The 13,032-nt window shown below is 39.1% G+C and overlaps 1 protein-coding gene across 1 annotated transcript in view; it reads left to right on the forward strand.

Moving 5' to 3' along the window:
- ago1 (argonaute RISC component 1) overlaps positions 1-13,032 on the forward strand; it is an 85,764-nt gene that overhangs the window by 31,903 nt on the left and 40,829 nt on the right. The window contains exons 4-6 of the mRNA XM_034174124.1: positions 4,457-4,638; positions 6,937-7,073; positions 7,399-7,533. Of these exons, the coding sequence (XP_034030015.1) occupies positions 4,457-4,638; positions 6,937-7,073; positions 7,399-7,533 (454 nt within the window). The remainder of the gene's footprint in view (positions 1-4,456; positions 4,639-6,936; positions 7,074-7,398; positions 7,534-13,032) is intronic.

Raw genomic sequence — 13,032 nt, forward strand, 5'->3', positions numbered from 1 at the left:
TTTGAAGTTAAAAAAAACATTTCTTACATTAGAAAACCTGTAATTAAAATAGTTTTAGGTAAAAAAAAAAAAGATTCATTTGGAATCTTTGATGTTCATCCGTAAATTGAAACTGTAACCTATCTGTTGTTGTTTCAGAGGAGATTTCTTTTTTAACATTGTAAGGAACCTTGAACATTTATTTTTAGACAAATAAAATGGCATGAAAAGTATGTGTACATTGTTAAGCCTAGTAGATATATTAATTCATATCTGCATTTCAACCAGGAAAAAAGGCATTGTAAATACAAATATTTATTATAAACAGGAGATTGACTTTTCTGGTGATTGTGAATGCTTTGAAATTGTGCACAATAAGAGCAGGGCTTCTTTGACCGATGCAATTGTCTTTTTGACTAACCTTTGATTTCATGGACATTTTTAATGATTCATTCATTTAATGTTAAAATATAAGGGTGATTCTTTAACTATTGGCCTTGTAAATGTAATTTCCACAACACCATTGCCTTACAATATAAAGCGCCTTGGGGCAACTGTTTGTTGTGATTTGGCACTATATACATGTGCACTGATGTCACTGTTTATCTCCATAGAAACTACCCAAACAATCTTTCGTACAAACTGTTTAAAGGGACATTAGTGTTGTGGTGGAAATTACGGCAATAGTGTGGGACAACTACATTTTGTTTAAAAAAAATCACAACAGTTGTATGACATTGAATACCCCAATTATGTTTTGATTATTTTACTGATATTTTATTCAGAGATATTTTAAAACATTAGAAAAAACGTTTCTTTACCATTCATTTTTATCATTGAAGATCAAAAGTCTGGGTGTGGGACAAGCACAAAACGGCAATATTTGCATATAATGATGCTGAAAAAAGGTGAAAAAGTCATCATAGACTACTAGAACAAATTTCTTAACACACTTTCATTGTAAAGATAACTATAAAAGTGTGAAATTTCCCCTTTTTTCTGTTTTTCATACAATATGATCAAAGGACATAAGTGCCCGTAGTCTAAGAATCACCCATAAAAGGAATTAGCTTTTTCAAATAATTAAATAGTTGCTATTTAAAGAGCCTTTGTTTTATTTAGAAGCACAGCAGCAAGTGTGAGCTATCTGAGATGACAGGTGAACTGGACCCTCAGGACATTTAACCAGATGAAGGTCTCCTCTGCAGTTTCAACCTCTTGGTGGAGTTTTTTGAAGACATTTTCCTCACATTTTGAAGAGCAGAGATGTTCTCTTCATCCGTCTGGACTTCATACCCCCATCACACATATGCCGATTGAGACCGAATTACGTCACAATGACACATCCGGCCACAATCAGGAAATATGGAGGTGCGGTCTGAAGACCAACAGACGGCAGTCTGTGAGCATCTACATATTTGGTCCCATTCACTCAGCTGTCCCGAGTTTGTTGCACATGTATGTTCAAAACAATCTTGGTGCCATCGAGATGTGACGCACATCTGACGGTGGTCTATATGCAGTTTTTGCGTTATTTGATCGCAGTCTACATATTCTGACACCATCAAAACAGCATCTGAAATGATCTGATCGCGGTTGATTGAGATCGATCGGTCACAGCTAAGTCTGCCGGCATGTTGTGCTATGGATGTCCACCTCCACTGGACCCTGGCCAGGGAGGGCAAAGGAAATGTTATTACATAACATGTATGTGGTGCAAATGACATGCATGTGCTGCAAATAACCACGCAAAAATTAAATCCCATGTGATAATCCAACTGACATCATGACGTACAGACTTGCGCTGTGCTCCTGAAGAAGCAAAAAAAAAAAAAAAAAAGGAATGAATGTTTGCTGGAAAGGCTGCGTCTGACGCATGCTGTGACTGCTGCAAACTTTCAGCAAAGGTGTCCAGTGGCACATGTGCCCTGTGTGCACACGTGGGGGCTGGGATGATCACTCAGCTGTGTGCGTGTGTGTGCTCATAACGGCTGCATGAGCCACTAAACCTTTGCATACAACTGTACATTGAACTTACTAAATAAAATCACATTCACACTTTTAATATAAAGATGACTTACCTCTCCCTGCTGGAAAGGCATGCAAGCCCAAAATGTAATTAGCAACATTAACTAATATCCATAGCTTCTTCAAAATTATTAGTCCTATCAGCTTTCCGTTTTCGTGGAGTTCATCCTTGATCCAAAATACATAAACATGCCAAATAGAAAATGTCAACTTTGCTCTGTGCCTGATTGAAGTTGCATGCATGTTTGTCTTTACCGCTTCCAGGTTCTTCTGATTTTAGACACAAACAGGCTGGAAATCAAACAAAATACACATTTCACTCGTTTCAGCAACATGAGACTGAACTCACTCATGGTAACAGCAACATAACTTAACGAAAGTGAGTAAACCAATTGAACTACAAAATCACAAAAAAACATCAACAGTTTTAAACTAACATTAACCACAATAACATTTAAAACCCCAAACTCCTATGGTGCATTGTAGCACAACAGCCATTGTTTATTGGTTAGTTAAAATTGGTAATTTCTTCAAAAATTAATTGTCCTGTCAACTACACACACATGCCCACAGAGGCCACTTGGCTATTATAATATAGATAAGCACCACCACATTTATTTGTATTGTTAAAATGCACTTTGAGAGCTATTTATATTAGAATTATAGTAGTTTTTGGGCAGGGGGGTTGGGGGGGGGGGGGGAGATATGTTTATTTGGAGAAACACAGACTAGGATGAGCTACGTGTGTCTGGTTCATAAGTAATAAATATATTCCAATCCTACGTCTTTGTCTGTAACCTGGATCTTTACATAAGTCATGAAAGTCATTGTTGCCTCAATGGGAATGGCAATACTATACTCGTCCAACAGCTTTCCAACTATGCAGAATAACTATATTGCCACTTCATAGCTGATTTGCAGCTGTTTTATCAGATGGTCCTGTGTAGTTTCAAAGAGTTCATGTCCCACGGCAATTTGTGTGTGTGTGTGTGTGTGTGTGTGTGTGTGTGTGTGTGTGTGTGTGTGTGTCTTTTGTCATAGCAGCTTGTACTGCTATGTGCTGGTGCAGTGCATTGCCACATCCACCAAACAGAACCCTCTTGGGTCCTGGATAGCAGCCCCAGGGACGGACAACTGGTGCATCTTCATCTCTTGAAAGTAATCATCTGTTTGTCACAGCCAGGTGATATGTGCACATCCCCTTGGCCTTCTCTAATTACTGGGGCAGCTGCAATCTGGATCATGCCCAGGGTTGTCATCTTGGTTTCTGGTGAGCATCCAAGTCTCGCAACCACACAGTAATACAGATAGCGCCAGGACCCCACATAATTCGGCCTTCATTCTCCTGCAAAGGCATTGGCACTGCAAAACACCTCTGTCCAGGGACCTCGTGAGTTCATAAAGCCTTTCCCAGGTGTCTCTTGATGTCCAAGACCGAGGACCCGGTGACAAAAATGTCACTGTATATGCATGCAATACTGTACTCCTTTCTTCCATTCTGTAGGGATGATACCGAGCTCCCAGATTAAAGGTATTGTCCCTTTTGGTTTTAAACAAATGGCCGAAATTGACTTTATGTTGAAATCTGGTAGCTCTTATAAAATACCTTAATTTCTTTGGTATATGGTAAAATTACAGCCCATGTTATTGTTGGTAAAGTATTTTGGAGGAAATCCATTGTAAATATATTAAGCTCAGGTACTCACCATGAGAACTTTGTAGACAACATGGAGGAGGAAGCACATATGCAAAGTTTCAAGTTCATTCTGTTTGATGGAAACTGTGAACTTGGAATTTTTTAAGTTACAGCTGAGAAAACTGGATTAAAGCATTAGTCTTCCCATGGACTCATTTTTTCAAACCACTGAAGGTTGTGCTTGTAATGAATGTTAGTATTTGATGGCTAACACAGGAGACTGCTGTGCATTTTCTATCCAGAAAAACCTTTATGGAAATTAGTCCAGAAATTATCCAGGCTTCTTCCCAACAGAATCTCATGTGGCTGATGTTTATTGGCTGTCTGTTGTTGTCATTCTTGTGTTTCTTTTGCATTTTTAATCAGTCACAATAAAATGGCATGTTGTCAAATGGTTTCCCAATGTCAGAGCGTTCTTCCATCCTGTATGGGTCAAAATTCTAACTTGACTTGTTCATATTGCTGATATGAGTGTTAATTACTTATTTGGGTACGGAGGAACAGAATTGTAGTGGTGCCAAAGAAAATCTTTTTTACAACATACATGGTAAATATAAATAAATCTAAAGGAATAACACTATTTTTAGGGGTTTGTTTTATATATATATATATATATATATATATATATATATATAAAATGTATTCATTTTTTGTTTTTTTTTCCTTCATCTGCCTGTTGAGAGCTTCACCTCCTTTGGTCGTGTTCTCTAACTCTTGTCCTGATTATGACCTTTCTGTCCACTGTCGCTCCAGGTGGATTTTGAGGTAACCATTCCCGGAGAGGGTAAAGACCGAATTTTCAAGGTGTCCATCCGTTGGCTGGCCAGGGTGTCATGGCGCCTGCTTCAGGAGACTCTGGTCAGTGGCCGTCTCCAAGTCCCCCTCGACTCAGTTCAAGCCCTCGACGTTGCCATGCGTCACCTTGCCTCTATGAGGTACACTCTGTACTACTTGCACTTGGGGCTGGGTGATTATGGCAAAAATGTTGCACTAGTATTTCTCCTATCATTTATTTTTGATAGAGTATAAATCAAGGCAATATTTCTGTTGCACATTATGAAAATTTTAATTTGTGTTACAGTATCCATCCTCCCTCTCCCTGCATTTCATGACGACAATTTGGCTGACATTATCCCTGTTTAGCTGACCAAATTAAACCCTATGTACCATTCTGCATGCTCAGGGCGCAGGACTACTTTGTGTTGCTAGGATGAATGAAAAGTCTGTGGGCCACAGAGCTTCTCTTATTGTACCCCTGTTTTGTGGAATGATCAGAGGTAAAACAGTATGATTCTGTAGAGACTTTCAAGTCCAGACTTCATAGGCATTTGTTCTCCCTCTCATATGGTTAGCATACTGGCATAGTACGGTATTATCCTTCTTATCCCTTGAATTCAACTTATTATCAACGGAACAGGTCTCTGCCTCACATCATCTCACTTATGGGTCTGTTAGTGAAGCTTAGGGCTAGCATCCGGCGATCACCTTAATGTTCTTTCTGCTTTTTTTTATTGCTGGTGAACTCATACCTTAGGTGCAGTTTTTCCGCCCGACTGTTTCTGCTCTTTTTCTCTCTGTCTGAGGTACTGATGATGTTGTACAAGGCTGACAGCTGCAGAACACAGGGTGCTGGACTGACCATAAGATGCCATGCTGAAGCAGCACACTGCAGTCTGCTTTTGGAATATATTCTACCAGGAGGACAGGCCCACAGTGCTGGTTGACCCTCTGCCTGCGGCACAGTTGCTTGCGTGGTCATCTCAATAATGCTGTTTCTTCAACTTTGTAAAAGCTTTGTTAAAACCTTGTAACTGTTAGAATGTCCTAAGCACTCCTCTGAGTCTGGTCTGTTTGAGGCTTCTTCCTCAACATCATCACAGGGAGTTTGTCCTTACCACTGTCACCTGCATGCTTACTCTAGGGGTTGGTAAGTTTGGATTTTACTCGTGTGAAGCACCTTGAGGTAGGTTTGTTGTGATTTTGTGCTATATAAATGTAATAAGTTGAATTGAACGTGGGGTGGCAAAAAAACCCCACAAACAACCGGAACAGGACTACAGGCGGCAGTGTAGGTACTGTATATATAAGTAGATCATTGACAGTTTTTTTCAAACCTAATATGGTATGAATTATTGAGTAGAGTTTAGGGGAGGTGATGGTCTAGTAGTTAAAGTGTTGGGCTTGAGACCAGAGGATCCTCTGTTCAAATCCCAGCCTGACCGTAAAATCACTAAGGGCCCTTGGGCAAGGTCCTTAATCCCCTAGTTGCTCCCGGTGTGTAGTGATTACCTTGTATGGCAGCACCTTCACATCGCGGTGAATGAAAGGCATTGATGTGTAAAGCGCTTTGAGCATCTGATGCAGATGGTAAAGCGCTTTGAGCATCTGATGCAGATGGAAAAGCGCTATATAAATGCAGTCCATTTAGTTTCCTTTCCTTACAAAGTATGATCGTTTGATGTTCGTTTCGTAGGACAAGTGGCAGTTACTTATCAGTCAGTCATCACTCTGCTGATTTCTGTCTGTGCATCTCTCACTCACGTGTTCTTCTCCAAAAGTGACACACGCCAGAAGTGAAGTCATTTTGATAACGGCTCCTTTCTCTAAAGATCAACTCCAGAGTAGTAAATGTGAAATCTTTGTTTTTGACTTCAGTTTTTCCAAAATCCTTTGGCTGTCAAATATGCTCACGCTTCTCAGACAGGGCATAGCAAGCAGCAACTTCATTCCATTTAAATCAAACGGCACAGAAGGTTCTTTCCTGGTATAGTGAATCTTTACACAAAGACATATGAAGATATGCTTTGAGGAAAATTATTCAGCTCTGATGTCCTCAAGGGGAGTTAAAAAATACATCGTTTGTCAATTACATCTACAATACAGACTGGTTTAATTTAGGTGTTTCATCAGAAAAAGATTTACTAAGAACATTATACACACAAACAATTAACATGGTAGAGAGAGAGAGTGTATGTGTGTGTGTGTGTGTGGGGGGGGGTTTAAACTATTTTGTGGTCTAGTTTGGCTACAAACTTTCATATTTCTTTTTAAGTTGCATGGTGTTTTATGTATCTTGCTAAAAAGATGTGTATTATTCCTTTATTAGTGCTGCATATTGTGTGAATGCATTTCATTGAGACATTGTCTTTAGTTAACATGATGTTAGTCTGAGGTCATACTTTGAATTCAGTCGTCATGTTGCATGTGTTTAACTTATCACCTCCTCCAATTAGGTACACTCCTGTGGGTCGTTCATTTTTCTCACCACCTGAGGGATACTATCACCCCCTTGGTGGAGGCAGAGAAGTCTGGTTTGGCTTTCACCAGTCTGTGCGCCCTGCCATGTGGAAGATGATGCTTAACATTGATGGTGAGTCATAAAAGATGAAGGTATCAGGGCTTGTGTCATCAGTTAGCTCACCGTGTTTTACTGACACTACATGACAGAGCACAAGCAATGAGACAGATGTAGCAAAGTCAAAGTGCACAGACTTAATTGGAGCCATTATTACTTATTTCTAATAAATGTCAACCAATGGCTCTAATGCCCAACTGTCTTTTGGCTACTTGTAACGTTGAATGGTTTTCCATAAATGCTCTCAACCTTGATGTTGGAAGGACTGGACAGCCCATGCATGTTTCAGTTGCACTGCTTTCAACTGACAGACCTATTTCTGCTCTCTGTCCCCCTCTAGTGTCTGCCACGGCCTTCTACAAAGCCCAGCCGGTAATTGAGTTCATGTGTGAGGTTTTGGACATTCGTAACATTGATGAGCAGCCCAAAACACTTACTGACTCACAAAGGGTCCGCTTCACAAAGGAGATTAAAGGTGCTGTTACCCATCAGTGTGAAGTTATTTAATGCCAGTGTTTCCCCTGTAATTTTTGTTCAGGCCCAGTAGCCCTCATTGAAAAAACCTCATTGTGACTCACACAGATTGAAAAAATGTGAGCCACTCAAATGTAAAGGCAGTTAGCAAAAAAAAAACAAAACAAAAAAACTTTTCATTGAAAATAATTACACTAATATTTTATTGTATAAAAATAAATTGTGTAACCTATGAAGTATTCCAAAATACCACATCACAAACAGTCAGCATGAGCCTTGATGCACTCAATCATGTCTTTGAGAAAAATTTGGTCATAGCATCACGTGGTCTTCTTGCAACATATTCCTAAGATCAGTTTTCACCAACCAGATGTGACGATTTGTGTTTTAGGAAATTCTTAAATTTAAGTATAGATTAAATGTAGGTAGTATTGCTGTGTGATATGGCACCTTCTTAAATTTGGATATCAGGGGTTTTTCTATTAATTCATACTAGCATGTTGCCCATGGAGATTCACGGTCTTCAGATTGGGTAGTGTTTATAAAAAAGGTAGCTGACAATTTTCAAGGGTGGTAATCATGCAAAGTTTCTGTAATAAGTTGGAATGGCGTGAGTCCAGAATGTTTTTAGAACCTTAGATCTCAACAGTTTTTAGAAGAAGAATTCAATCTTTTTTATTTCCTATTAAATGCGTATTCTTTTTAATGTTAATTTACTGTCTTAATGTGTTTATAAATTTAGTTTATTGTTATATACACACTATTATTATTAATATCATTATTATTGTTGTTATTAAAATTATTTGTCCATAATCAAAGTTATACAGAGAGGCCACTTGGCTTTTAATGTGTAGATGATTTACCACCCCTGCTGGAATGATGTAGGGGTCCAGAACTTAATTATCAACATCCATTGTTGACTGTTGTTAGCCAGAATCCACAATTTCTCCAAAAATATTGGCCCTATCAACTTTTTGTTTTTGCAGCATTCATCCTTGACCCAAAATACATAAGCATACCAAATGGAAAATGTCAGCTCTCCCCAGTTTCTCCGTGATTGAAGCCATACACACACATGTGCACACGCATACACTCACACAGAGGCCACTTGGCTATTAATATATAAACCAGTGTGTTGCCCGTGGGGATCCACGGACTCTAGATTGGGTAGTGTTTATAAAATAGCTAGCTGACATTTTTGTGGTAAGGGTGGCAATAAATTAAGCAAAGCTTGTATGAGTTGGAATGGCGTGTGAGTCTACAGTGATTTTAGAACGTTAAACCACAACAATTTTAGAAGAACTCAACTATTTTTATTTCCTGTTAATTATGTATTTTTTCATGTTAATTTACTGTCTTAAGGTATTTCTAAATTGTTTAGGTTCTTATCATATACACTATTATTGTTTTATTTCTCCTTCTGTTTTGACATTTGATTTTTAAATGGACCACAGTGGAAATGTTTTCACTTTCTTGTGTCATCCATGTATTTTTAATGTATTTACAATTGTATTATGTACTTACATTGAACTTAAAATCACTCACACTTTTAATATAAAGATGACTTACTGCCCCCTGCTGGAGTGGCGTGGGTCCAGAAAGTAGTTAGCAGCACACATGTACAGCTACTGTAAGCAGGTGGTTTTAATTTGACAAACAAAGACAGTGGCTGAAGTCAACATTAACCACAATACATAAGCATGGCAAATGACAGTTCTCCCCAGTTTTTGCGTGATTGAACCCATACGCGCACACACACACAGAGACCACTTTGGCCGCTAGATTAGAATGGTAATCGTGGGTCATTTATTGTGGGGTGTTTTATTAATCTGAGATAACAATGAAAGCATTTGGGGAGTAGTTCTGTCACACATGTCAGTCAGGCCAAAGATATTTATAGCAGGAAAATATCTATGAAAGCACTCGTAGAAGTGGCAGTCTTTGCAGATGTTTAACTTTAAACCTCAAACAAATGAAAATGTAAAAAAAAAAAAAACGGTTTTGCATTATATAACCTCTGATGATGAATTGGCGATCATTAGATTGCTCCAGCACTCAAACGAGCACAGGTCCACTGTTCACACAGCAGAATCAAAGTTTCCATGCCAGCACAGTTATGTCTTCATGTCAACATGGGTGTAGAGCAGTAGCGCTACAACAGTTTTCCCCTAAGGTTCCTGCTCTATGGTAATTGTCAAGCAGGTAGCTCAGTGGAAAAAGCATTGACCTGGATATAGACCTGGATTCGTATCTTGCTTATGCTGCCTGTCTGTGTCCTCGGACAAGACATTTAATCTGCATTGTCCCAGTACACCCACCTGTAAATGGGTACTGGCTTTGGCTGGGGAAGTTACCTATTTGGGATAGGTATGTCATCCAGGGGGAGTTTGAGACTTTCACCTGCGTCACGCTGTGGAATCCAGAGATAAGCACCTGCACCAAAGAGCCTTGGGGTGGTGTCCAAGTGGTTAATGTGCTTGGTTTCAGTGCAGAAGGTTTCCGGGTTCAAATCCCACCCCTGCCACATTTCTCCATGTAATGTGGAGGTGCATCAGGAAGGGCATCCGGCGTAAAACCTGTGGCAATTCAACATGAAGATCCACCTTGGATTTGCTGTGGTGATCCCGAGTGCAAACAAGGGAGCAGCCGAAGGGACTTACTACCAAAGAGCCTCGGGTCCTATATAGGACTTACTTTACTTTTCATGTCACAAATAATTTTATAGGCATTTACATCTATGAGAAAAATGATCAGGAGGTGTATAGCACAGCACAACGGGGAATATATATATATATATATATATATATATATATATATATATATATATATATATATATATATATATATATATATATATATATATATATATATATATATATATATATATATATATATATATATATATATATATATATATATAGTGTGTGTACACGCATGCATCGTGCACCTGGAAAGTATTCACACATTTTGTTATGTAATAATAATAATGATCTTCTTTATTTGTTCAATCAGTAATTCATTCATGTCATGTCCCATGAACATTTTCCATGAACAGAATAGAACAGAAGGAAGTTAAAACTTGTATTCTCTGCTCCTTATAACAATATCAAGAAAACAAAAACAAATAAATAAAAAGAGAAATTGTTTCTTGAATTCCAACCCAAAATTCGTCAAGTCATCAAACATCAAATAAACATCATTAACAATAACATGATTGTCTTACATTTCAGCAGTTACATATATTTTCTTGTAATTTTCAATATTCTCTCTTGATTTTGTTCTTATACATTTTTTTAATTTATAAACATTTGTACAACCTTTTATTTCTTCGTTCAATATATTCCAGAGTTTAACACCACAAACAGGGGGACACTTCTGTTTCATAGTTGTCTGTGAGAACACAGTCTGAAAATTATATTTTCTTCTATGGCAAATGGCCTGTGTAACAAGATTAAACTAATTTTGGAGAGCATCTCCAAATACTAATGGAATAAGGCTTATGTTATAGCCTAATTCCAATTTTCAAAAAAAATTCATTTTGTCTCTCAAAAAGAAGTTTTTTTTTTTCCCCCGCAAATTTATTTAAAATAAAAAAACTAAGAAATCGCGTGTATATAAGTGTTCACACCCTTTCCTCAGTACTTTGTTGATGCACCTTTGGCAGCAATTACAGCCTCAGGTCTTCTTGAATATGATGCCACAAACTTGGTGCACCTATCTTTGAGTAGTTTTGCCCTTTCTTCTTTGCTGCACCTCTCAAGCTCCATCAGGTTAGATGGGGAGTGTCAGTGCACAGCCATTTTCAGATCTCTCCAGAGATGTTTAATCACATTAAGGTCTGGCTGGGCCACTCAAGGACATTCACAGAGTTGTCCTAAAGTTATTCCTTTGATATCTTGGCTGTGTGCTTCAGGTCATTGTTCTGCTGGAAGATGAACCGTCACTCCAGTCTGAGGTTAAGAGCACTCTGGAGCAGGTTTTCATCCAGGATGTCTTTGTACCTTGCTGCATTCATCTTTCCCTCAATCCTGACTAGTCTCCCAGTTCTTGCCGCTGAAAAACATCCACACAGCATGATGCTGCCACCACCATTCTTCACAGTAGGGATGGTGCCTGGTTTCCTCCAAACATGATGCCTGGCATTCATGCCGAAGAGTTCAATCTTTGCCTCATCAGACCAGATAATTTTGCTACTCATGGACTGAGTCCTTCAGGTGCCTTTTGGGAAACTCCAGGCAGACTGCCATGTGCCTTTTACTAAGGACTGGCTTCTGTCTGGCCACTCTACCATACAGGCCTGATTGGATTGTTGCAGAGATGGTTGTCCTTCTGGAACGTTTTCCTCTCTCCACAGAGGAATGCTGGAGCTCTGACAGACTGACCATTTGGTTCTTGGTCACCTCCCTGAATAAGCCCCTTCTCTCTCAATCACTCAGTTTAGAGGGGTGGCCAGTTCTCGGAAGAGTCCTGGTGGATCCAATCTTCCATTTCTAGATGATGGAGGTCACTGTGCTCATTGGGACCTTCAAAGCAACAGAAATGTTTCTGGGTCCTTTCCCAGATTTGTGCCTTGGGACAATCTTCAGAGGTCTACAGACAATTCCTTTGACTTCATGCTTGGTTTGTGCTCTGACACGCACTGTCAACTGTGGACCTTATATGTAGACAGGTGTGTGTCTTTCCAAATCATGTCCAGTCAACTGAATTTACCCCAGGTGGACTCCAGTTAAGCTGTAGAAATGTTTCAAGGATGATCAGTGTAAACAGGATGCACCTGAGCTCAATTTTGAGCTTCATGTCAAAGGCTGTGAATACTTACGTATACCGTATGTGATTTAAAAAAAAAAAATTTTTTAATTTAATTTAATTTTTTTTTTATAAATTTGCAAAAAATCTAAAAAACAAACTTTTTTCACATTGTCATTGTGGGTATAGTGTGTAGAATATTGAGGGGAAAAAATGAATTTCATCCATTTTGGAATAAGGCTGTAACATAAAATGTGGAAAAAAGTGAAGTGCCGCAAATACTTTATATATGCACTGTGTAGAAATGAAATCTCCAACTCACTCCCCACCCCCCAGGGAGAGTGGTATCTGTGTTCCTCAAGGTCGGCTCCTGGTCCTGGGAGTTTGAGGATTTGGTGCAGTATCTTAGCTGTTTCTATGAATGCATTCTTATGGACAGAGAGCTCTGATGTTGTGCCTGGAATCTGCTGGAGCCACTCTAACAGTTTTGCGGTGACAGTGCTCCTATTACAACTGGGACCATCTTGCACACCTTCCACATCTGCTCCAGTTGCTCCTTCAGCCCTTGGTACATCTTGAGTTTCTCGTGCTCCTTCCTGATGTTGCTGGCAATCGCTGGGATTGCCACATCAACCACAACTGTGGTCTTCTTTTCCTTGTCAACCACCACTATGTTTGCTTGGTTGGCCATATTTATATATGGCCTGCTTGGAGGCGCTTGTTGGCCTGGCAGTTTGCCAGTTCTGAACATAAT

Source organism: Thalassophryne amazonica, chromosome 7 (genome assembly GCF_902500255.1).
Source record: "Thalassophryne amazonica chromosome 7, fThaAma1.1, whole genome shotgun sequence".
Taxonomy (NCBI): domain Eukaryota; kingdom Metazoa; phylum Chordata; class Actinopteri; order Batrachoidiformes; family Batrachoididae; genus Thalassophryne; species Thalassophryne amazonica.